The 26422-nt window shown below is 39.7% G+C and overlaps 1 protein-coding gene across 2 annotated transcripts in view; it reads right to left on the bottom strand.

Moving 5' to 3' along the window:
* Positions 1-4949: 4949 nt before the first annotated feature.
* Positions 4950-26422, bottom strand: part of RAB8B (RAB8B, member RAS oncogene family) — a 57691-nt gene continuing 36218 nt past the window's right edge. For both annotated transcript variants that reach the window (XM_081831236.1, XM_081831237.1), the window contains 7 exons: positions 20449-20509; positions 17628-17688; positions 15739-15816; positions 14562-14651; positions 13288-13353; positions 10137-10187; positions 4950-9309 (listed from right to left, as the gene is read on the bottom strand). In XM_081831236.1, coding sequence (XP_081687362.1) covers positions 9217-9309; positions 10137-10187; positions 13288-13353; positions 14562-14651; positions 15739-15816; positions 17628-17688; positions 20449-20509 — 500 coding nt within the window. In that variant the 3' untranslated portion in view covers positions 4950-9216. The remainder of the gene's footprint in view (positions 9310-10136; positions 10188-13287; positions 13354-14561; positions 14652-15738; positions 15817-17627; positions 17689-20448; positions 20510-26422) is intronic.

Here is a 26422-nt window from a genome sequence, read left to right as displayed (position 1 = left end):
TGTGTTATATAGCAGCTATTGGAAACTCAGATTGAGACAACAGTGCAAAATGGTAGAGTGACTCACCATTACATAGATTCTTTTGGTTCTATCCTGAATCAAAGTTATCAAATGCAGTTCCATTACTTCAGCTCCATGCAGAAATGCCTTCACAGAAGCATAATGTACTCAGGTCCGTAGCATAAATTAAGATTTTTATACAACAAATGGCCATCTACATTTTGCCTGCACATTTTATAAAACTTTAATTATTGGGCGCCTGGGTGGCTCAGTAGGTTAAGCGTCTGCCTTCGGCTCAGGTCATGATCCCAGGGTCCTGGGATTGAGTCCCGCATCGAGCCACCTGCTCAGCCGGGAGTCTGCTTCTCCCTCTCCCTTTGCCCCCTCCCGCTCTCATGCGCATGCGCGCGCGTGCTCTCTCGCCCTCGCTCTCTCGCTCTCGCCCTCTCGCTCAAATAAATAAATCTTTTAAAAAAACCTTTAATTATCATTGTTGAATATCTTTAATAGATCCATGCTTTACTATTTGAGTTCAGGGCTAGGAAAAGGTTTTGTTTCTCCTGACAAATGCATATGCTTAGCTCCGAGTGCTAACTCATCATATTCAGGCTTTATCTTGACTCCCAAGAAGCTTGGAGATAAATTTATCTTCCGGCTTTTTGTTATTATAATTACTGCCATGACTTCAGAAAATGACTTATTTTTGTATCCCTATTTTTAATGACTTGATTACCCCAAACTGTAACTAGATCTCTGTGTCTTGGTTAAAGCTGCCTCAAATACTTTGAAGTAGGCAACTCAACACGCCTTGAGGGAGCTGAGGGAATTTGTATTCATAGTATCTTGACCATATTTCAGTTCAATCTCAGTCTTCAAATCTAGTTTAAAAAAATAGGAAGGTAATACAAAATGTAATGAGTTTGTCCCCCCGTCAGTAAAGACATCTTTAACTGATGTGTTTTAGAACAGAAAAGAAGAAAGCAACTAGACCAAATTGACAAAGTCACCAATAAAGTAGTCATCTTCAGCATTCATGGTTATTTACTTTCTAGAAAAACTAATTTCAAGTTTTCTCCGAATAATAGTACCTTACATTTATATAATGCACTGCTGTTTAAAAAGCACTTTTACACGGACTTCAACAATGCTGTTTATAAGAGAGGCATTTGAGGCTAAGTAGCAGTGCCATTGACTCCTCAGGTTTTTATGCACTTAATAGAAGCTTCCCCCAAAGACTTGAAAACATAAGGTACTAAGTGATGACAGCTAAATCCCTAAGAAGTGACTGGCAGAAGGACGCTGACACATGCCATAGATCTGGATGGATATAGACTGCTGAGAATTCCTCAGAATGGGTGCATGTGGGGAGCTGGGGGTGGGGGGAAACACAAAAATGATACCACATTTTAGCAATTGATCAAATAAGGCTTTGACAGACCTGCAAGCAATTCACAAGATACTAATGAATTCACCTGAGCTTTGTTTTCTGGTCCTGCTGATAAATTTATATTTACTCAACCATTTATTCATTCATTCAAAATGCCTGCAGAATGCTTACAAAGTATCAGGCACAATGCTAGGCACTGGGAATACACCATGAAATGGATGTGCTCCTGTCTCCATGAAGCTTAAGGTCTCGTGGGAAGCCAGACAGGTGGATATAGGGAGCTGTGAGAATATACAGGAAGGGGGAAGAGCACCCAGTCCAGATGTGTGAAGTTTTCTTAAAGATATTCACTCATTCAGGTCTCTGCCTGATGCAAAGATAAGAATAGGGAAGAAATGGAGGAACAAGTGGGAAGGCCTCAAAGTGCGAGAAAGCAGAGCATTTCCGAGGGACAGAAATTAATTTTATTTGCTAGGGGGCATCCTCATATATTCCTGGAACTAATATTGGAAAACCTAAATTTTGAGGGTAGGATACATGAAGAAAAGGGAGAAAAGGTTTACTCAACTTATCAACACATAAGTAGCATTCTGGGTGATTTATCTTATTAAAAGGAAATTCCATATTTAATAAAGATTAAAATAATGTAAGGTAAGGGCTAGAATAAAAACAGATAAAGAAGCTTCTCTTTTTATTGCTGTACTTACAGAGGTATTAATGAATTTACCTTAAATTTTCCTCTTTTTTGTATTTTCCTTTGAAGATTTTATTTATTTGTCAGAGAGAGAGAGAGAGAGCACAAGCAGGGAGAGCGGCAGACACGGACGGAGAAGCAGGTTTCCCGCTGAGCAAGGAGCCTGATTCAGCACTCGATCCCAGGACCCTGGGATCATGACCTGAGTCAAAGGCAGAAACTTAACTGACTGAGCCACCCAGGCGGCCCTACCTTAAATTTTTCTTTCAATTAAGAAGTAGATGGAAAACAAAACAGCTCCGAAATGACTTAGCTTTCTTCAACAACATGTTAATTTTGATGATTGCTGAAGTTCACTGATTCTCTTCCAACGCTTATTAAACTCTAACTATGTGCCAGGCTCCTTACTGGATCCTATGGATACAAAAGCTAAAGACATGGTTCCTGCACTTACAGGAGCTTAGAGTCTAGAGGGAAGAGAATAAACAGACAGTTCGAATCCAGAGCACTGATACTCTGGGCATACACAGGAGGGGGCTCCTAACCTGGATGGGTTGTGCCCAAAGTCTTCCCAGAGAAACCCTTACTGAGTCTTGAAAGATAAGGAAGAGTTAGCCAGAAAAAGGAAGTCAGTAAAAGGAGCAGCATAAGCAAAGGAATGAGAAAGCATGGTGTGTTCGGGAAACTGCAATTACTGGTGATGTTCAAAATGGGTGTGAGTTAGGCTACGACAAGATCCAAGGCTGGAGAGAAAGATGCAGTGGTAAAGCTCTTTATTTGCCAGGCTAAAAAGTTTAGCTTCTACCCCAAGGTTATGAGGTACCACTGAAGAATTAAATTTGACAGTGACAGAAGATTCCTGTCAGCACTGTGAAAATGGCTTGGAGGAAACTAAGAGTAGGGACTGGGCAACGGGTTAGGAGAGGTTGCAGAGATCTAGGCAAAAGATGAGGCCTGAACACACGGGCAGAAACAATGGACAAGTGGATGGATGAGGAAGAGCTTAAGGTGTTTGATCTAGAAGACTTGGAGGCTGGTGAACTGTGTGTGGATCTAGGTAGATGATCGTGCTATCTATCATGAGGGAGAAAAGAGGAGAGAGAACAGCTTTCTCCTCCTGGGTTTAAGGGCTGTTGGTGGGAACTGCTGGGGAGCAGGAAAGATGGTAAGCTGAGTTTGAGTTTCAGACATGTTGTTTGACGTACCTGTAGCAGATCTGAGGGGAGATGTCCAATAAGCAGATCAACTTGCAAGTCTTCCTGTCTGCAAAGAGGGTGGGGCTAGAGATACAAACTTGAAAGCTGTATTAGTTTCCTATTGTTGCTGTAACAAATAATCACAAATTTAGTGGCTTAAAGCAACACAAATTTATTCTGAGTTCTGGAGGGCAGAATTATGAAATGAGTTTTACCAGTCTAAAGCCAAAGTGTCAGGGCCAGGCTGGTTCCTTCTGGAGGCTTTAGGAGAGTCTCTTCTCTTTCCTTTTCCAGATCTCAGAGGCTACTTACATTCCTTGGCTCACAGGCCTGCATGATCACACCTTTTCTCCCTTTCTGTCATCCCTTGGTTTCCTTCTGATTCCAAGTCCTCCTGTGTCCCTCCCATAAAGACCCTTGGGATTACATATCCTCTGCTCTGATAATCCAGGACAATCCTCCCTTTCAAGAGCCTTAACTTGACCACATCCGTGAAGTTCCTTTTGCTATGTAGAACAATGTTCATAGGTTCCAGGGATTAGGACACGAACATGCTTGGGGGCCATTATTCAGCTGATCACAGAAGTTATGAGCATTTAAGAGTCTTGAAAAAGGATGAAATTATTTTTAGAAAAGTGGAGAATCAGGAGAATACTGTCACAGAAGCTAAGAGAACACTTCTGGGAGGAAGAGATATACTGGTCAAATGCCGCCAAGAGGTTAACCAAGATAAGGACTGAAAATTGTCTGCTACTTGAGCAACTAGGCCATTGTAAGCCCAATGTCAGTGAAGGGCCTGGAGGGGAAGCCAAACTGGAGTAGGCTGAGGAATAAACGAAAAACGAAAAAGTGAAGATGGTAACTGTAGGCAACTCTTTGAAGAAGCTTAGCTACAACAGGAAGAAGAGGAAAAAGGGCAATAGGTGAGAGAGACACAAGGCCAACAGCTGGAGCATTATGGGTGCTTAGATGCTGAGGGGACGGGTGTAACATGGGATAAGAGTGTGAAGGTGGAAGAGAAAGAGCTGCGAGTTCTCTGGAGGGCAGAGGTGGGAGGTTGAGTGCAGAGAAGAGGCCGTGGTGAGAAAGGCATAGAAGAGAAGGGATGCCTCTGCCCCAAAAGGAAGGAGTGAGGATGAGGGTGGCGTTGGGTGCCGGCCCATGGTAGGCTATGGATTAGGGAAAAAGAGATGGCTAAGAACCTTGTTTTTGACTGGTGCTTTTCTCTGAGAGGCAGGAGGTGAAAGACCTGTCTACCAAGAGTAGAGGGAGAGAAGTGGGAAGCTTGAGAACAGTGAAGGTTCAAAATGGTGGTGGGATGAACGCAAAAGGCTACGACCGGGAACATGCACAAGCATTGTGGGAGAACAGCAACAGAGCTGGGGCCTCAATCTGTGGTGTTTGGAAGTAAAAAACCAAACAACAGAAACTAAACTTGGGAGGACTAAGAAGGGAAGGACGATCAATTTAAGGCTGCAGTTCTGTAACAGAATCAGCTCAATGTATTCTGAACAGGTATGAGCAGGAGATCCAGCCATTTTTCTGAGTCTTTAAACAATTCCAAGTCAGATTAAGTTTCTAAAGTATCTCAAGCCTACCGCGGTTTGACTCATACACTTAGCAAATCTGAAGAAACATTTTTTAAATGTGCGATTCATTTCAGAGTCATGAGCATTTTCATTATGTAGTTTTTATTTTAGACGAACATTATTGTAAAAAAAAGTTCACCTGGAATAAAATCCATTTAAAAAACAAAACAAAACAAACCACAGCATCAGTAGCAGTATACAGTTAATGAATTGGCTTAAACAAGATTAACCACATGACAGGTTCACTTTATCTGCAGGAACTTTTCACATTAAGCTGTTGAAGCAAAAATAAAATACGCTGAAACCTACACAGAAGGATAATTCTATGGAAAAACTAGGTATTTCCCATTAGGGGCATGATTTTAGTCAAATAGTTTATGGCATTTTGCCCTGAAGGAACTGCAGTGTCAGCCACAAACAAAATAAAACCCATCTGTAAGGCTGTAGGAATGAATTATAATAATTAAGTTCACATTTTTAAAAAGGTAAGAAAATGAAACAAGAAGTTCTATTAGTTCTTGGCAATAAGAAACGCAATCACATATGGCACAAGCATTTCAAAAAACGAAGTAAAATTTGAAAATATCCCTAAAATAATTGTTTGCTGATTTTCACTTCTGTAAATTTCAGTCATTTAGGATTTTTTCATACTGAACAGGACTCCCATTAATTTTATTAATCTTAAAAAAAAAAAAAGACTGATTCTCTGTAAAATTGTGTTGGGATTAAAAATTTTATTGGCATATTCCCTCTAGGACAAGGAATTTCATTTTTTTTTTTTTTTGGACATTCCATTTCCCTCCCTTCTTTGGATATAACAAGAAGGGAAAAAGGAATGTCCTTTCTCTTAAAAGAAAAATTCTAAAAAACCTGACAGCAGAAATGAGTGCTTAAAATCTGAGATAAGGAAACCAACATAATGAAATGCTGCTTTAAAATTTGAAGCTTAGAAGCTCATCTTTAAAGATTAAGTACTAAATTTATAAAGAAAGCTAAGTCATGAACTAGAAAAAAAAATCTGCTTAAATGCATCACTTACTGTTCACAGGAAAAACTTTATAAGTCTTAATACAGATTCTTAGCATTCAGAATCTGTAAAATGGAGTTATAATCTCTTAGAAATTTCTGCAAACGTTCATCTATATTGCACAGCTAAATTGCTTAATGGAGACAGGGAGATCATACCTTGTTTGCACTAGTGGATATGACATGTATGTTCTAGTCTAGAGTAAACTATCTCCTACTTTTCCAATGATGTCTTTAGTCCAAAACAAAACATATAATCTAAATGGTGTTGGATGCTTAAAGGCTGGCTCACCAGTTTTCTACCAGGTATTAGAATACTAGTTAGCTAAATGAGGTATAATTAAAAAATAGTCCTTCAAAGTAAAGAGTATAGTCTTCTGAACATTTATAACAAAGACTGCACAAAATGTTCATGTAAATAGTAAGAAACCCTGCGGCACCTCCTAACCAATGCACAGGTGGATTATTTTCTCATAATCTGTATGAAGTAAAACATAGCTAAAATAAATTCCCAGTGAAACGTTTTACAATCAACTGGTTTACATGCTACTGAGTTACAGCACATTTTCAGTGTCTGATATCCTCAGACTCTAGGTGAAAAGGTCTAGTCCAATCATTGTCAAAAAATTAGCACACTGATAATAAAGTGCAGCCAACTGAACCACGAATACTGCTGCGAAAGTCTTCATGTACCTTATCCATAAGACCACAAACATGTTCACACAAAACTAGATTTCTTCAGTTTCAGCAGGGAACAGACAATTATCTGTCACTAAATTCATCTACAAATAGAAAAAATAATGCACTATATGTACATTATTAAGCAAAGTGGAATATTTATTGGGTCATTTTACCATGCAGAAAGTGAATTTCCTATGGTCTTAGCTCAAATTATATACAATTTAGCAAAGCTAAATGTAAGAAAATAGCAAGGATGATTTTTTTCTATATAACAGAGCATATACCCCCAAATTGCTGCTACTTCAAAGAGCACTTTTAGACTCATCTAACTTTTACAGGCTCTTTCAAAGGGAAGTTCACGGAGACTAATTATTAACTCACATAAGACAAAGGAAGAGAGAAGGAATGAAACAAAAGCAAAGCAATGTGTTTAAAAAAAAAAAAAAAAAGCTAACCACAGAATATGTCAGTTTTGGTTTGCAGACAACCCCTGAGAAAGAAACCAAAGTGTTAAGACACCAAATAGTCAGAGGTAAATTACTAGGAGAATTACATTCATACATGGTGTCATAGCACTTGCCTTTTAGAAAGTACTTCGTTACCATTCAGAAAGCGTAACTGCTTGGATCTTTTTCAGAAAATTAGTAAATACAAGCTGTTTCTAAGAAATTATTTTTTTCTTTCCAAAAATGTATCTAATTTTAAAATGGTAGATGTACAACCAACTTTCAATCAAGCAACTACTGATTATACGGGGACGCCAACAGGTGCCTGTAGGCCTAGAGGTAAGTACAAAAAAAAAAAAAAAAATCAAGAAGGCTGAAATTTGTCAACATTAAGTTTAGTGTATCCATCAGAAATCGTTCTGGTATATTTGCTGCTGCTAAACTGTACATAAGTTTTCAAACAAGTAGTAAACGTTTGACTGGTCCAAGCATTCTAATGCTACGTCTTAATCTGATGCAGGATGCTCTGTGGTAACAAGCAATCCATTTCCATTTTCATCTTCACTCTCAACTATCAAGCATGATGGTAACCTTCACGAAACAAAAAAGGCCTAACAGGAAGAATAATTATTGACAGAATTCATTTCCCTAATCACCTATTCATTACTCCCTTCCGTATTACGACACTGAAGGCTAGAATAACAACAACATGATGATCTGAATTTGGCACATAAGTTAACGCTAAACAGCTTTTTTTTTTCCTTATGTGAAGGTTTCATCTACAAAAGGTATAACCAGTACCAGTGTCTGGTGAGAAAGGCAGCTAAGCTTTTGGTTGGCTTTGGCCCAAATGCCTGGACCGAGTTCTAGAACACAAACCTGAACAGATGGAACTGGGTCCTACGCATTCAACAACAGCTGTTTTAAAATGGAAACCTTGCTCCTATTTTCTCTAACGAAAAGGCAAGACTTTACCTAGAGGCTGCACTAGGTCTGATTACCTTTGTTCAAAAAAAAAAAAAGAAAAAAGTCCAAATAAAAAAACAGAACAAAAAATCATTCTGTTCACCATTACCAAGAGCTATCTCTATTACATTTATATCAACAAGTTAATCTCTCTCCCTATAGGTAAGCTTTCTACAGACAAAAATCTAAATCTAATACTTGTTGACTCTTGCAGACAGGGATCACAGTAGGGACTGGGTATTACAAATAAAGCCAGCAAGCTGGAGAGTGAACTTAAGAAAAAATACACTGCATCTATTACATTGCTGATGTGACAGAACCACAATAAGATGCTAAAATAAGACTTAAATGGTACATCTTTCTGCCTATGTAAAATTTCAGCTCAAGAAGTTCACAATTAGAAACAGACAACAATGTTCAAATATGTTGTTTTTGATAACGGCATGGTTACAATAGGTCATACATAGGCAAGAATAGTAAATACAAACCCCAGGAAATGCAAGATTAAGGTGATTTCCAAATGTAGCTTCTATTGATCAGAGAGAGGTAATCAATTGAAAAAGTGACTTATTCAGCTACCCAAACTCTCCAGCAAAAAGGTCAGGAATGAAACAAAACTCTAAACAATCCGAAGAAATAAAGGAATTGTGGCCTCTGACGAAAAGATGGACATTTTTTAATGAATTTTTAAGATCACTTTTATCAGAATTTAGCGATTCTTATTTAAGGAAATCACAAATTAGAGCCCTTAAAAAATTCTATCAATGCAATAACATCTGGCCACATGACCCAGACCATATCTTTTTAGTATGTTAACCTCTGCTTTAAATGTTTTACTTTTTTCAAACATCCCAAGCGCACAAATTTGTCTCGAATTCATGAGGCATAAGTGTGCAAATATGAGTCTGAAACTGTGGTGTAGCAGGGACAGGCTAACACTGATGTGCAAAGTGAAAAAGAAAAGGTAGCAGCTTCTGGGACAAACCAAGGAAAAACAAGTTAAGTCCTCCGTATGTCTCCACTTCATTGCTTCCATGTTTGAAAAAAAGAGCCTGTTATCTTGATAGGCCATGAGGCTGGAATGCACGTGGCCTTCTGTGTGGAGAAGTCGAGGTTCAGTGGTGCTCTCAGCGGCAGCCGGGCGGTGTGACTCTGAGGCTGGCTGACCTGTGCTTTCAGAGAAGCAGGAAAGGGTCCTTTAGGTGTGCTGCAGTCTCTCAGAAAGAGTTCATCAAAGTAGCGAACAACGGAAGAAACTGGTCTTCTTTGATCGGTTCTCTGTTATTTTCACTGGTCCCCCCGACCCTGATGAATTGCTGTCATTCTAAAAAAGAGCAGATGAAGTTACCAAGGAAGTAAAAGTTTCATGGTTTGATTCCAATTATCTAAACATACAAATATCAAACCACACCACAAATAAGTATTCAGTAGAGTATTTTATTAGAAAGGGAACTCGTCAGGCTCTGATGTCATCTGTATCTTTGGAAATGGTGGATTAAAATGAGAAACATATTTTTTAGGATAGCACCTTTTATATTAATAATGTATTAGATGGGAAGCTCCTATTTCCAGTTCAGAGAAATTACAGCCAATGGAGTGGAAAGTTTCAAGGGTAATGATGGCAACAATGTTAAGATACTGATATAGGCAATCCTCTTACCAGAGGTAAGAACAGTTGCTAATGTAAGGTCTAAAATTATATTCAGGATTCTGGTGAAAACAAACTTTCCAGGTGGGCCTAATGATTCATCACTGACATCATTTCTAATTTAAGCGAATTTAGCAACTTTATGATCACAATTATATATAGAGATAAATATCTGTCACATTAAAACTAAACTAGATAATTTTATGGCAAAAATTAAATTTGTGCCATTATTATTTTAATTATTCTGGTCAGAATTCCATTAAAGACCACCTACAGAGTCAGATGAAAGAACGGAAGCAGCCGCAGTACAGAAGTAAGAAACTTGAAGAAACAGAAGTAAGAATCAAAATTCAACCAGGTGAATACGTGAGTCAGGAAAAAAATGAGTCAATGTGAATATGTTATAATCAGGCCTATCCTTTTTATTCAAATAAATAAACAGCAAAAATAGAACAAATTTAACAAATAGCATAATGAAAATAAAAATTGTAAGTGATACAAACCATTTTTCTGTTGAGTTTTGTCATTATATCTCGTGCAAGTGTAAAAAATGCCTAAAGGTAAACCAAAAAAATTATTAATATATGTCTATATTTTAAAATAGAAATGTAGAATTTTTCATTATTTCATTATAAAACATTATTTGACACTTTTTAATTGAGAAAAGAACATAACTGTAATCGTAGTATACACTTGAGTATTTTATCTTATTTTTCAATGATATCATAAACACTTTCCAGTATTATAAAACTGTCATTCACGGGGCGCCTGGATGGCTCAGTTGGTTGAGCATCCGACTCTTGGTTTCAGATTGGGTCGTGATCTTGGGGTTGGGGGACTGAGCCGCGGGTCAGGCTCTGCGCTCAGTGCGGGATCTGCTGGAGATTATCTCCCTCTCCTCCTCCCCCTGCTCACGCATGCACACTCTTTCCCTCTCTAAAATAAAGAAGTAAAAATTTTAAAAAACATCATTCATTCATTCATCAAATATTTTCTGCACATAATCTCTGGCACAAATTCCTAATGTGACACTCTTGAGTTATAGGTAGCTTCCTCAGTACACCAAAAGCACCTGGGGGGGGGGCGCAGAGGTTCTAGGTCACCCCAGGTCCTCAGAGCAGAGCACAGTGTCTTATCTTGGATATGCTGAATACCTGTTTAATAACTGGATGAATAATTATGTATTACTCTAGAGCTCTAGAATCTGTTTTCACAAAAATCTCTACCTTTTATCCCCAATCTCTTCTCTTTCAAAATACTTTCACTCTTGTACCTGAGAGTTTTTTCATCTTCTATGTCTTAGCTCAGCTAAATTCCCCACTGTGGAAATTAGCTCAAATAGAAGGACAAATCTGATCTCAGTGACATTTTGTGCCTAGGTGTCTTGACCCAACAAAACATTTTTTAAACCTATCATCTCTACTTTGTTTCTACAGAACCAAGACTTTTTTTTTTTTAAGATTTTATTTTTAAGTAATCTCTATAGCCAACATGGGGCTTGAACTCACAACCCCAAGATCAAGAGTTGTGTGCTCCACTGACTGACCCAGCCAGGTCCCCCTCTACAGAGCCAAGACTCTTTTTTTTAAAGAGTCTTCGGGGGGTGCCTGGGTGGCTCAGTCGTTAAGCATCTGCCTTCAGCTCAGGTCAGGATCTCAGGATCCTGGGATCGAGCCCCAGGTCGGGGTCCCTGCTCCACGGGAAGCCTGCTTCTCCCTCTCCCACTCCCCCTGCTTGTGTTCCCTCTCTTGCTGTGTCTCACTGTGTGCTCTGTCAAATAAATAAAATCTTAAAAAAAAAAAGTCTTCAGTTGTCTCCATGCTAAACACACAATTGTCAGTCTCTTTGTTCCCAACGACTTCTGATGCCCCCCAAAGATGTTAGGCAGAAGGATTATGTCCAATCAAGTTGAATAGAGACAACATGATAATCACCATCATCACTTATTATCAATGTTGCACTGTCAACACTGGTCATCTGTGAATCTGTTTCTAAAGAAGCCCATCCCAGCTTTTATGAAAAGCTAACTACGCTAAATTAAAGTTTTGGGAAAACTGCTAATTTCTGCCGAATACCTGGTCAGAATAAGCAGCTCGGGCAACTCCCAGCTCTGTACTTCCATAACTCAAAGCTCTCTGTGAGCCACAGATTCAATCGGGGTGTAGCCATGAACAGAGGCTTAAACCTGCTCCATTAAGCCAGGGTATGGGTTCACTTTGTGGGAGCGACCCTACCTGGGTCATTTCAGTGCACAAATTTTCTCCTGTTTCTACTTAAGAGGCTCCCCTCTTTCTGATGGAAGGAAATCCTCTTGTGGGTAAAGCAAAAGGAAGCATTTTTCTGCTCTTCTATGACTGTGTAAATAAATCAACAGAAGCTTCCTGTTTCCTAACACCCATTAGCCAACCTGAAAAAATTAGTTATTGAAAACAAAGAAAAAGTTCTGATCGGTGTCCCCTAACCAATAAAGTCATTTAAATCTTGATTTTTTAGCCATAATGTTATGGTGAATGGTGGTAGCCTAAGAAATTAAATGTCTACAAAACCATCAATATTACTGTTTACTGAATGATTATGTATTAACACACATGTATCATTTTCTAAAAAAGATTTTATTTATTCATTTGAGACACAGAGATACAGAGAGAGAGAGAGAGAAAGAGCATGAGCAGGGGGAGAGGCAGAGGGAGAGGGAGAAGCAGGCTTCCCACTGAGCCAGGAGTCCGATGCAGGGCTCGATCCCAGGACCCTGGGATCATGACCTGAGCCAAAGGGAGACACTTAACCATCTGAGCCACCCAAGCACCCCCACACATGCATCATTTTTACAACCAGTTTAAAAAATATTTTATTTATTTATTTATTTATTTATTTATTTATTTATTTATCAAAGAGAGAGCGGGGGAGGGAGGGAGAGTACACGCACAAGCAGAAGGAGCCCAATGCAGGACTCGATCCCAGGACCCTGCAATCATGACCTGAGCCAAAGGCAGACCCTTAACCAACTAAGCCACCCAGGAGTCCCTAAAAAATGTTTTTAAAAAAGAAAATATTATCAACAACTCTGCCCTTGGTAAAGAAAATCTATTCTTAGAAGACTTTAGATGATTTGGTTGTCTTTAATAATTCACTTACTGAAAATTTATTAAAACTACTCTCTGATAAACACATTTATTTCTACTAAATGCTGTTGTGTTACAATGTATCATGTTTAATCTAAGGGAATCTGTTCAATAATCAGTTTAATTCTCTCTTGAGAGAGTACAGACATGAAAGGAATTAAGATTCTCCTGCTACAAGCTACCATAGGATGACATGAACCATGATAAATGAGCAGAAAACACTGTGCTTTGGTCGGCAAGTGCAGGAGTTCTGGCTTCCTGAACAAAGGGCAAAGCTGAACTTGAATGGAACTTCTACCTTCTGCTCAGTGAATCTTAATTGAGCAATCTCATATAGCCCACGTGGGGGCTGGGTGCTAGAAATTCAAGAACCTGGGTCTGCATAAAAGTCAGAAGCACGAAAGTTCACAAAATGGAGGTGGAGCTCACAGAAGGCATTCACTAAGAAAATGACAAGTCTTGGAGAGCTGCTTGAACACAGGCAGCTAAGCTCTAATGCTCCCTAGAATAGGTCACCGAACATCTTTCTTACCTCTTCTACGTTTGTACTGGATTTTGCACTTGTCTCCAAGAATTTAATCCCATAGTCAATTGCTAACTGAAAGGCAAACAGAAACATTTAAATTCCATTCAAGTTGCTTCAACATATAAAGCATTTCCATTTTCTAGGTTGTTCATAGTCCCGAAGGTAGAGGATCTAGTTGAGAACTCACTCTGTGGTTCTCAAATTTCTTTGCTTTCTTCTGTGTTTGAAATGTAGACATCTAACTTAATCATCATAAGTAGAACGGCAGCACTTCCACTCAAAACATGACTTAAGTTATTCTTTTTTTTTCTATTATACTTTAGTTCTCTAATATACTTACAAGAAAAATCGTGAGACAGATACTCGCTCCTACCATTAATTTGGAATTCACTGACCCCTTTCACCTGCTCCCAAAGTACAACTCTCCAACAGTTACTATACTGACTTTTCATTATTTTTTAATAAATTGGTACATAAAAGAATGAAAGCTTAAAATGCCAAGTACTCACTGCTTTCATTTTTATTTGGTTTCTATTTCCATCTACTCCCAAAAAGCTCCCAGTTTATTTAAAATAACAAGATTAAATGAATGTTCTTAGGGGAAAAAAGTTTGCAGTCAGATTTAAAAACAAAACACATTTTGTATGCATCACTAAAAAAAGGCTAAAGCAAAATTCCAAGACTTAAAAACTGAAGCCTCTAAGTTAATTTAGAAAATGTCACAGAAGTAAATATGTACATGTAATAAACTCTTGCTTTTTTTGCAGGATACAAAATAGAGAAAAGCCTATAAATGACATCCACAGCTTGATGAGTTACAAGCAGTTTATCCATAATGACCTAAATCTAATATGGTATAAAATATTCTTAAGAAAAAAATAATGAATTGGAATATGATTACTGTTTAAACTTCACCTATCCGATTACTTTTATTTGAAGAGAATGATTTACTTGACCTTTATAACTAGGCATTTTCACACAGATATGGATGAAATAGCATGAACTCTAAGCTGCAGGAATCTGAAAAAGGACTAATTTGTATCTCCCAGAAAACAGCAAATTCTTCAGGAATGAGTCATGACTACACAGTATATGGAGCTGGATCCCGAATACTAATTCACACCATTCAAGCAAGTATGGATTACATCTCTTTGTTGTTTTTTTTAAAGGATTAAAATACAGATATTTTTCAAACTGAAGTCAATTAATTAAGTAATACTAAGAAAATAAATGCTTAGTGTGAATAGATTCCCATCTTCATGCATTCAGTTCAAATTTACCTTCTCTCCTCTTTCTTTTGACACTTGTCTTTTGTCATTCATATCACATTTGTTACCCAGGATCATTCTTTCAACATCTGAAGAGGCATGCTGCAGGGAGAAAATAATATGTTATAAAAACAGCCTGAGCAAAACACAGTTATTCAATAGACAAATCCTAACCTGTCAGAAACATATCCATAAATTTAATAATAAGACAAATAATCTTTTGCTCAACACAAGGCTTGATGCAGGGAAAAATTTAAAAGATGGGAGGAGGGAAAAGTTTGCATAAGAGCCTATGCAAACTTTTTCCCAAAGGCTTGCAGTCATTCTCATGGCTTTTTTTGTACACGAACAAACAGAAGTAAAACTTCCAAAGATTAGTTTGGGTCAAAGAAGGAAAAAACAGTACTGAGTGAGCCAATGAGGAAGGTATTCTGGATTCTGAGCTACTTAAAACATGAAATCATGTAGGTTAATATAAATGTGTACAAAATGATTTTAAAGTCAGATTTCTTAGGCCACCTGGGTGGCTCAGTCGTTAAGCGTCTGCCTTTGGCTCAGGTCATGATCCCAGGGTCCTGGGATCGAGCCCAGCATCGGGCTCCCTGCTCCGCGGGAAGCCTGCTTCTCCCTCTCCCATTCCCCCTGTTTGTGTTCCCTCTCTGTCAAATAAATAAATAAAATCTTAAAAAAAAAAAAAGATTTCTTTCTGAAATATCAAAGACATTAAAAAAAAATCTTAATACTAGTCAATCTGGAATTAAACCAAATTTCAACTATCTACAATGGAGAAAATGTTAGAAAGGAAAAATGAGAAGTTGCTGGAATAGAGAGAGACCTTTGCCAGTCAGAAAGCAAGAAGCTGTAAGTCAGATGTTAAAGCTAGAGGAGCACAAGCAAGTCTCTTCTTTCCGGCCTCAGTTTTCTCATGCGTAAAATGGGGACTTGATTAAATTATTTTCAAGATCCAGCCCAAGTTTTAAATTCAGTGAGACTGCTCCTCTGTGTGTAGCTCCCCGTCTGACAGAGGCACCAGAGATCACTCCGTCCATGCTCCTCAGAGTGAGGGGGCCTGACCTGCCCCTGGCCTACTTCTCAGCGGCTCAGCTGCCTCTTCCAGAGACAGAAGGAGCCCTCTGCAAGCACCCAGCAGGACTCCTCTCTAGTATCATCATTCTCTTTCCATACATACCTCTTCAATGTTTCTTATCCAATTTTTAATATTGTCGAAGGACTTTTCATTTGTGATGTCATAGACCAGCATAATTCCCTGTAAGAAAAATCTTTATTTAGTAAGTCATATATTTAAAGTTATAGAATATAATGTCAGCATATTCCCACCCTCCAAAACCCAACCTTTTGTTTGTCCTTTATTTTGTCTTTTTAATTAAAAGGGACTTGTAATAAAAATTTTAAAGTACAAAGAAGGAAAAATAGATAAATTCTTCCACTGTCTCACCATGTAAATAGTTTTTTTTACTGTTAACCTTTAATGAATTAGTGATTATGGTAAAGGTGATACACCCTTCTACCTGACTGCACATGGTAAGAATCAGCACCAAATGAAGCTAAAGGTGTGTTTAAGTTAAAACAGAGATAGTGATGAGAGAGATAATCACTTCCGTTGTGTATTTTATTATTGCAAGTAGAAATGTCTTGCTTCTTACTCCTATACTAAGATCGTAACCATACTGCTTTAAAATTATTTTTTTATCCTTAAAAAAATAAAATCATTTTTTCTTATATGGGCTGATCAAAATGCCACTGTCTACATAAATCGCAGAAACTTAATATTATACAGGTTTAATGAAAGGCACTGATTGTCATCGTATTTTTAAAGACCCTCATGTCTGGTATTTCTAAAAGGTCTATCTCCTAAATGTATCAACTGACACTTGTATGCTAACTATTCCAAAATCTGTATCACCAGACCGTACTCCTGTATTAAGTGCTAGACCTAGCCATCTGTCTGTCCATTCAACAAATATTTAGTGAGCACCCACCATGTGCCTGAGACTATACTTTGTGCTACCAGCCGTGGACAAGTTAGACAAGGCCCCTTCCTCTCATGGACAGCTAGCAAAGAAAACAATAAACCAATAATTATACACTTAGTTATAACTTTGACAACTGCTATGAAGAAGTATGGGGAGTTTTGAGTACAAATGGGGATCTAATCTGGCTGAGGGGATGGGGCAGTCAGGGAAGGCTTCCCTGAAAAAATGACATTAAAGCCAAGACCTGAGGTCTGAGTAGACTTGAACTGGGCCATGGGGTTGAGGCTGGGGTGAAGAGGGAAAGCCCACAGTGCCCACAGCTCTCAGCCTGGCACAGAGCAGAAATGTTTTAAGTATCCTGCTGACCAGAACGGCCCAGAACCCACTGGACTGAAAGAGTCAGCGTGGTAAGAGTGCACAGATCCAACGGGAGAAGGGCACAAGGTGAAGCCAAAAAGAGAGATAGGGTCAGATGTGCTTTGGAGACCAATGACCCGGTATCAGCTCCCAAATGTCCCGTGTGGTCACCAAAAACTCAACTAAGTAAAACACAAGGTTGCCTTCGTCCCCTCCAAATCTTGTCTTCCTCCTTGTACTCTTGTTTTGATAAAGGGCAATACAACCCTGCCAGCCAGCCCAAGCAGACCCCTGGGAGTTACCTCCTCACAGCCAGGGAGTCACTAAGTCCTGTAGGCCCGACAACCACAGTATCTCCCGATTCTGACCCCACAACTCCCATGCACGGCCTTGTTCATATTCTTGTCTATTAGCCTTTACCTGAATTACTGTCATTGTCTTTAATTGGTCTCCCAGCTTTCACTAAGATATACAATTGCTCAGAAAGTGTGGAGGAGTTCCAAAATGTCTATAAGCTAATTACCTCACGGATATTACAAAAGACCAATGTCAAAGCATGCAGTTACTAAACACAACATAGAAAAACCCTTTAAATGTCTTGTTTTCACATTCCAAAACCTATCTCCCCCATTGTACTAGACTCTAGCTTGGATCCTAGAAACCTGACAAATGAATATTCATGTTTTACTTTCACCTGAAGAGTTACAAAACCCTAAAACACACTCACCATGGCTCCTCTGTAGTATGCCGTTGTGATGGTTCGAAATCTTTCCTGACCTGCTGTGTCCCTAAAATTTGAAACAAAGGAGAGAGTGGTTTTAAAAGTTATCACCAGCATCACTGAGGAGAGACCTTAAACTGTGGAGAGAATCCTGGGCGGCTCACAAAGGCAGTGGTTTCAAGGGAAAGGGGAATGAGACGCAAAGGGAGCCTGCCATGCGTCTGTGAGCTGGAGGCGGAGGCGGCCACAGGGGCCTGTCAGGAGCTCACGATGACTTTGGTGGGAAACTTGGACCTTGATGATAAAAGCAGCAACGAGAAAATACATGGCCCTGCTAGGAACTGGCATATTCTATTAGTCAAACACACGTGGGAGAGAATAGAGAATAGTTCTAAATTCTTGGACCCCTGCAAGTAGTTATAATCCTTTTTATAAATGCCTCATGATTAAGGCATTTTGCTCTCTTGACTGAAAGTCTGATTTCTGTACAAAGCAAGCTGTTGGGCTGGACTTACTATTGTGTGAATTCTGCTCAGCAGAGCACACCATTTAAAATGGATCTCCTCAAGAACTTCGTCAGCTACAGAGCCTGGGATTGAATGGGAGCCTGGAGTTTCAAACATAATGGTTGACAATGTTTCCAAAGACTTTAAAATATGAACAACACCTCAAAATTACATGCACTTTCATGTATTCTTGCTTTTTGGCTGATGGCATTCTCTTAAAATCCATTCTGAAAAATTCAAGAATTTCTCATTACACTGATTGAAGCAATCCCTATAAAGGGAGTCAAATTTCCTTGATATCTGGGTAAGTCAGTATTTCTAAATTTGCCACATACCACCAGAACTAATGCACTCCCTGTGCTGCTAAGGCAAACTAAATTGTACAATTTAATTGCAGGGGAGAAAGAGGCATTTGTGGAAATACACTAGAAGTCTAATGCACACCAACCTAAACAAGAGATGGAGGCCCAAGGGAAATAGAGAAAATTAAAAACATTAATAATATACCTTAATATTTATATATACCCTACAAAATACGTTAGTCTGTGCTCAAGTGATGCCCACCACAGCCCGGTGTAGTGGTAGGACACTCATCCTCACTCTGCAGAAGAGACAATAGGCTCAGCTGGGCTATGGTCTGCCACTGGACCATTAAATAGCTAAGCCCCTGGAATGACCCTCAAGCCTCCTAGGTCTCAGCTGTTGAGGGCAGGGCCAGGCTTCCCACCACAGTCATCTTATCCTGCCATTCTCTCACTGATCAGGATTAGATGCCCAGGGCACTTGTTTGGTATATGGCAAACACATCATGGGGAAAACAGAAGCCAAGCATCTTTGAGCCAACTAACCATATTTTGGTCTAACACACTACTTGATTTAGAACCAGCTCTGCAGGGAGGATAGAGGAGAACCCCTGCCATACTAAATACAGGTTGTGAAGCCTAAATGGAGTCTTATTTTGCTGCTGAGAGTATTGATAAATAGTGCTCTGATGTTATATTAAGTTCTAAATTAGCTGACTGCTAGCTGACTGCCCAGAGGCTCCTAGAAACGCTTCTTACTGCTATGGTCAGGACTGTTCAGCACAGAGTCAGAAATTCTCTTTGCTTCTCCCTTAAATTTTTTTTAATATCTTTAAAATATTTGGCCTCTTGGGGCACCTGGGTGGCTCAGTCGTTAAGCGTCTGCCTTCGGCTCAGGTCATGATCCCAGGGTCCTGGGATCGAGCCCCCACATCAGGCTCCCTCCTCGGCAGGAAGCCTGCTCCTCTCTCTCCCACTCCCCCTGCTTGAGTTCCTGCTCTCGCTGTCTCTCTCTCTCTGTCAAATAAATAAATAAAATCTTAAAAAAAAAAAATTTGGCTTCTTACAAAATATGAATAGATTTTTGAAAAGGGCAACCTGTGGTAGCATTCACCATGTTTTCCAATGAATACACTGGGACCCACTACACTAGGCTAATATATAAAGCTGACACATTGCTCCAGATTTGGGGAGTTGTCTCAGCTTTATCACTGACCCAGAGAGATGCCCTCAGATGGACTTAACCACTCTAAGTTCTAAGTTCTTCCTCTGTAAAAGAAGGACCAGTGGATCTCAATATGATGCTCTAGTTCTGTCCTGGTTCTGAGATTTAAAGAAGAAAAACAGCCTAAGAGAAAAGCTGATATACATTACTTTACTATTTTGCCCTGCCTGCTTCGTAATCTCTAAATTTCTAAGCTTTGTCTACGGCTGTCATCATCACACAATTAGATCGGTTTGGTGGTCCTCATTTTTTTTTTTTATTTGAAGAGAAGAAACATGAAAACAAATGATAAAGTGTTAGATCTGGAGGAGAACTCAGATGTCTTTAGGCTCACCAACCAATTTACCATTGAGGAAAAACAGACCCTAAGAAGGGAAGCAACTGGCCCAGGCCCTCAGTTGAGAGGCAGAACCTAGAACCTAGATCTAGTACTTCCATAGAAGAACCCGCTCAGGGTTCCTACCATGGGACTACTTTTGCCTTACCTGATTTCAAGGCTGCAACAACTACAATGAAAAAGCGTATACACTCTTTAGTTTTTCTTTCCTTCCCTACAAAATTAGTGTCTGGGAAGAATGAATTCTCAGATCTCTTCCAGCTGTAAGATCATTCCTTACCTTCCCATTCTTGGTGGAGATACCTTTGAATACTTAATCACTTCCCTTGGTTCTGGTAAAGAAAAGATGTTTTAGCTATCACAAGCTACCTCTAACTTACCACAGTTCACATTTTAATTCCCACTTTCAATTCCCGATAAAGGAAGAAACTGTGTATAATTTTTTTTTTTTACTTACCATATCTGAAGCTTAATTTTCTTTCCATCTAGTTCTATCGTTCTGATTTTAAAATCAATTCCTGCCAGAAAAAAGAAAAAGAAATGCTGAATTTCTCCAAATATAATTCAAGTCTTATTAGGAAAAGGACAAAGATTTCTATTGAAAAAAAAAAAGCTCTCCAACGCACTGGAAAATGTGAACACAGAGAGGGTGTGAATGGTATGTTTCCTCTGAATACAGGCTGAAGAAAGGAATGCTAATTACTCTGCAAAGAATTCCCACACATGTTAAATGCAATGTATTATATGCCTCATTATTTTGATCCAAATGGATCACATCCCTCAAAGTTACATAATTTAGATAGACTTGGAACATGCCATATTTTCTGCTTCCTGAAACACATATAAACAATGATTCCTACCCTTCCTGCCCCATCCTTCCCTAAAAAAACACCATGGGACCTCTTTAGAATGTCTTCCTCCATCTCCTGCCATGTGTTCTTTAGGATCTGCAACTGGCTAAGGAGAAAAACAAAACCCTAAGCTCCCAAACCTGCCTATTTGAGCTCAGGGATGGGAAAACCTACATATTTATTTTATACAGTTAGCAAGTATCGTATGTTCATTTTTTAAAAAAGATTTTATTTATTCATTCGAGACACAGAGATACAGAGAGAGAGAGAGAGCATGAGCAGGGGGAAGAGGAAAGAGGGAGAGGGAGAAGCAGGCTCCCCGCCGAGCCAGGAGCCGGACATGGGGCTGGATCCCAGGACCCTGGGATCATGACCTGAGCTGAAGGCAGACGCCCAACCATCTGAGCCACCCAGGCGCCCCTCGTATGTACATTTTAATAAATGTTTCTTGCAGCTTACTGGCTGGAGCCAAAATAGCTAGAATAAGCTTTTTAGCCCTAGCTGAACTTTAGGATTACCTGGAGAACTTTAAAAAACTCCTTATGACTAGGTCTGCTCCCTTCCTCAAACTCTGAGATTCTGACTTAGTTGGTCAAGGCTAGGATCTGTGCACTGGTAATTTTAAAAGCTCTCTAGGTGATTCTAACCTGTAAGTAGCACTCAAGTGGGCCAGACAGGTACCACGTGAAAGTTGTTTGGGGGCCCTGGCAGTTAAAAGTCCAACACTCCCTCACCAGTTCCAACCCCCCCCCCCAACCCCGGCACTTTGGTAGTTCAAAACTTATTTAGCAATTTCAATTACAAAGAACCACAAAGTCCTTGACAAATATCAGAATGCTCTACACTTATCAGGAATAGGCTGCTACTCTCTGAAGGGACAAGTTAATGAATACAATCTGGATGTAATTTGCTAAATCTTTATCATCTGACCACTCAGCTTTTATTTTTCTATTCTTTCGCATTCTGTTCAGAACCCCTTAAAAGCGGTTTCCATGACATTTCATGAAAACGTGTCAATTACGTATCCGCTAAATTGACTTAAACATTAAATGCAGTTATTCTTGGGGGAGAAAAGCCTTCAATAGCTATGTTACTACAATGTTTCTACATATAAATATTGAGAGCACCCAAAAAGGCTGCCACTTGGAGGCTCCCTAAAGTCTCAGGCACTTTCCATTCATTTAAAACATTTAGGAAACTTTCTCCGCACCCCGCCTTTTGTTTTTTGTATTTGTCAGAAGAATCACCTTTCTGTAATTTGAGGAGGTCCTACCTTTATCTGTGATACTTCACCATCTTTTCACTATTCAGAGGTGTTCAGTGTTTAGAGGAGTTAGGAGCAGTGGTGTTTAGCTTTTGTTTACACTGCTGTCAGGAGCCAGCTGATAGACAAATGCACAGAGCCGAGTCAAATTAGCACAACTAGAATTTCACTAATAATGGAAAATGTCGCTTATATTATTACTGAAAAGTACTAGACCTGAAAGTCCAAAGACCTATAGACTGTAGGTTGGGTTCTGTAATTGACAACTTTTGGGAGGTTCTTAACTGCTCTGAACCTCTGTATCTTCATCCATAAAAAAGGGTGAGGGGACGTAATTAGATAAATTAGATAACGTGTTTGAATGTGCTTTGGGAACTCTGAAATTCCATATCGACGTAAGGTTGCTACATACTCAGACGCTATTATCCTACAGCTCTTGTCACCTGACGCATGAAGTATGGTAACAGCTTCCCAGGACTCAGTGCCAACCTCTCTCCCTGGTCTAGCTCCCCTGCGTGCCGTGTTAACCATCTCTGTGGTAATAACACTTCACTATTTAAGAAGCTATGGGTCCAACTTCCTCTGCCTGGCAATACAGCCTCTCGGAGGCACTGCTCTCCTGACCCTGCCACCCTCAGAGCCTCTCTCCACCTGCCCCACACCTCCTCCCCTTGCATGTGCATGGCCACCTCACGTGGCAGCCTTCCCCGAGGATGCCACTCCACCCATGGGCCCTCCCCCACCCCCGTCCTCCCTCAGCTCTCTCCTTGGCCATGTCCATCCCTGACATGGCAAGTCCTGGCTTAATCCTGTGTTATTTGGTTTTGTTAACACATTGCTCTGAATTGCTCTCAAATCAAGCAAAGGGTCCATCCTCTCTTTTCTAGTTAGATTGCATACAGAAACATGTATACAGTAGATAATAAAAGGTTAAATACTCTTTGCAAGTAAGTAAAGGTTACATTCTACTAAATGTGGGGAGAACTAAGAACACCTTGGAAGTTCAAAGTTTTCTTAGTGTACTACAGTAACAATAGTAAGGATGCTAAGAAATCTATTACAATATGAAAATCAAGATCGTTACATTACAACTAGTTTGGCAATAACAGCAGTAGACTATATGGTGGATTAACATTCACTTTAAAATTTAAAGAGAAGATAACTTCCTGAGACTACTCCAGAATTAGAATAACCAGTCATAATACAGTAATGTAATTATATCAATTAGGATGCTCTCTGCTGCAAATAATAGAAACCTCAAATCAAACTAGCTTAAGGTAATTTGTTGACTCATATAATAAGCGCAGTGATGAGCTGAGGTTCAGGGATGGCTCAATCCAGTAGTTCTGGCTCATTTCTCTGGACCTCCTTTGGCTCTGTCCCCTTGGGAGTATCAATTTCATCCCCTGACTGATAACGGTTCCTGACCACAACAGCAATACTGAGAAGAAAAGAGATCATCTTCCTGTGCCTCTCACTTCAAAGGGAGGAAATGTTTCCCCAAAGCCTCCAGCGACCTTTCCTTCATGTTTCATTTCTAGAATTATAACCACGAAATGTCATGTTCTAGGGGCTAATGCTGAGTTCCGGAACCAATCACGGCCATGGGCAGTCACCAAGATTGGGTTAATCTAAACTCATCCCTAAACTTAGATTGATCAAGACCCATCCCTGGAGCTGGGTCACTTTCCTGACCCACAGGACTGCTAAAAATTGGAGAATGGAAAAGCTGTTGAATTGATCATAGTATCTGTTAGAATAACACTCCAATCTATCAATTAGTAAAATGTTATATTCATAGCTATATGAAATGGACAAATCATAACAGCTATCACTACTACCATGACGTGTAAGTTACCAAGTTTGATAATAACTCTAGTATTTGATCTAGTGTTCAGCTACAAACAGAAAATATGAAGGAAAAAAAAGACAATGAGCAACCCATGTAGTTGCCATGACATCTCTGCGCTAAACTGTGATCTTCACTGCCCGAGAGTCCCTGAGACTACAGTTCCAAAGCGCTGGCCTGTGCCCTAGGCTCAGATGATTAGAGGCTGCAAAGAAGGAGCAGGCTGTCATATCAACAGCAGCAAGAACTACAGCTCATTCTGGCAGGAAGGGAGCAACTTTTTTTTTTTTCTTTCATTTAAAAAGACTATACAATCTCAAAAACATAGCTTCTGAAGGGCATTACGCTTAGGGTAAAAAAAAAAAAAAAGCCCTTCATATTTCAACAGTCATTTAGAAAGCATCATTTCTTGGCAACACATAATACGATAACTCATGTTCAAAATGACGACCCTGAGTCATCCCAACTCATAAGCAATCCAGCAGCCACCAGGCTTCATGCAGCCTGCCCAGCTGGTAACACAGCCCAACATCCACGCTCAGGAGACAAGACTCCAACACTGCTTCCATGTTTACTAGAATAAGCCCCAACATTAACTTTCTAATGGCTTTAAAGCAGTGCCAGTTTTGTTATTAATATTTATCTAATCAATAGAACAGGAAATCTACATTGTAAGAAAACATTCCCAAGGGACTCAAAGTCATTTTCATTTTGAATTTAACTACATACACACACAGATTTTTTTTTTCTGAATTGATTCTCATGCTAAGCAGTTGCTCATAACTGATACACACTATACATTATAAGGAGGGAGAGAAGCAAGCTGGAAAGGAATCACAGAATTCTAGGCTTGGAAAGAACCTTAGAGATTATTTAGTTCAGTTCTCCCTCTGTGCCTAAGCAAACTGAGGCCCAGGGAGATACAGCAACTTATTCAGATTCACAAAGACTAATTCAAAAAGGGGTCAAAAATCAAACTTGGCATTTAAAGATCAGGCCTTCCAAAGAGATGTGTATAAGAATGTCCATGTCTCCCTGGGGGAGGCCTGCTCTTTAAAGGTCTAGAGCAAAACACTAGCAACAATGGGAATGTCCCCCAGTGGGAGAATACCTTGGTATACAGGGGATATCCAGGAGCAGTGAACAAGAGTCACAGGTATCAACATGACTGAATCTAAAAACATAATATGAAGTGAAAAAAGCCAACAGCAGAAATTTCCCAGAGTCAAATCATTTCTATAAAATTTCAAAAATCCCCAAAATATAGAATGTATCATTTATATATACATCCATGTGTAACTGAAGTATAAAAACATACATGAGAATGACTATCAACAAAATCAGTATAGCTGTTACCTCTGAAGAGAAATGGAAGAAGAGGTGATTAGGCAGAGGTCCAGAGGGACTTCAACTCTAACATTTGTTATTTCTAAAACTGCATGGTGGTACCTGGATGTGGGAGTGTTTTATATTAGGTATACTCTTGTACGCCTGAAGTTGTTCCTAATTTTTAAGAAGCAACAAGTAGTTATTTGAAAAAATGATATCTGAAGACATTCATTAATGATAGCAGAAAAATCAAACCAAATTTAGAATGAAAGGCAACTTAAAAAATTTAGTGGAAACTAGCGGGGGGGGGGGGAATGGACAGCAGGCACCACCCCATCCTGCTGTTCAATATACAGAGGGCCTGTGAGCCCTTGGTGACCAGGTGTGGGTGATAGCAAGATTGGATCAAGTTCAGAAAGTGAGGGGGCAAATCAGGGCCATGGGGTAGCAAGGAGTGTTGGCCACTCAGATTTCAAGCAGGGAGTTCAGGGGCATTTCCTTCCCTGCCTGGAGGAAAAAGAAGGTTCTATTTGGGCTAAGAATAATGAAAGAATACGCATTTGGTCACTGTTGAGAGCACACCAGGAGAGGAACAAAGAAGTTCTGATTTCCCATTCCATCCTCCCTCCACCCTTAGGACGGGGGTGGGGCGCTGTGCCCTGTACCTCTGAGGAATAGGTAAAGTTGTACTTGAGGCCTCTGCCCTGTCCAGGGTGACCCACATTAACAAGAGCCGGCAGAGACCGGGCAGTGAGGCCCCAGGGAGGGATATGGTGTGAGCACCTGCCTAAAGCATTGCTTATCAGATATTTCTCAGAAACCAGCAGTGTGGTTGGAAGCTGGCCGGCAGAACAGAGGGAAGGAACCTTTGAACTTGACCCACGTCCAGAGTTAACAGACCTCACAGGGCAAAGGAGCTTGGAATGAGCAGTACTGGGCCCCCTTTCATTCTACAAATCAGATATAATTTAACACGGAGAGGGAACAGATTGACACAATTATTTTACACTGATGTCGAATTAGTCAGCCAACAGATGTTTATTTACTAACGACCTTTTGTTTCAAGAGCATAGGGAGGTTGCCCTAGGTTTATGCTGGAGTGTGGAAAGAGCCAGCCAGTCTTCCTGACCTTCAGCCT

The sequence above is a fragment of the Leptonychotes weddellii genome, chromosome 9 (genome assembly GCF_054177405.1).
Source record: "Leptonychotes weddellii isolate Sample4059 chromosome 9, ASM5417740v2, whole genome shotgun sequence".
Classification (NCBI taxonomy): domain Eukaryota; kingdom Metazoa; phylum Chordata; class Mammalia; order Carnivora; family Phocidae; genus Leptonychotes; species Leptonychotes weddellii.
Note: the sequence above shows the minus strand (reverse complement) of the source record. Positions and strands in the feature narration are given on the sequence as shown.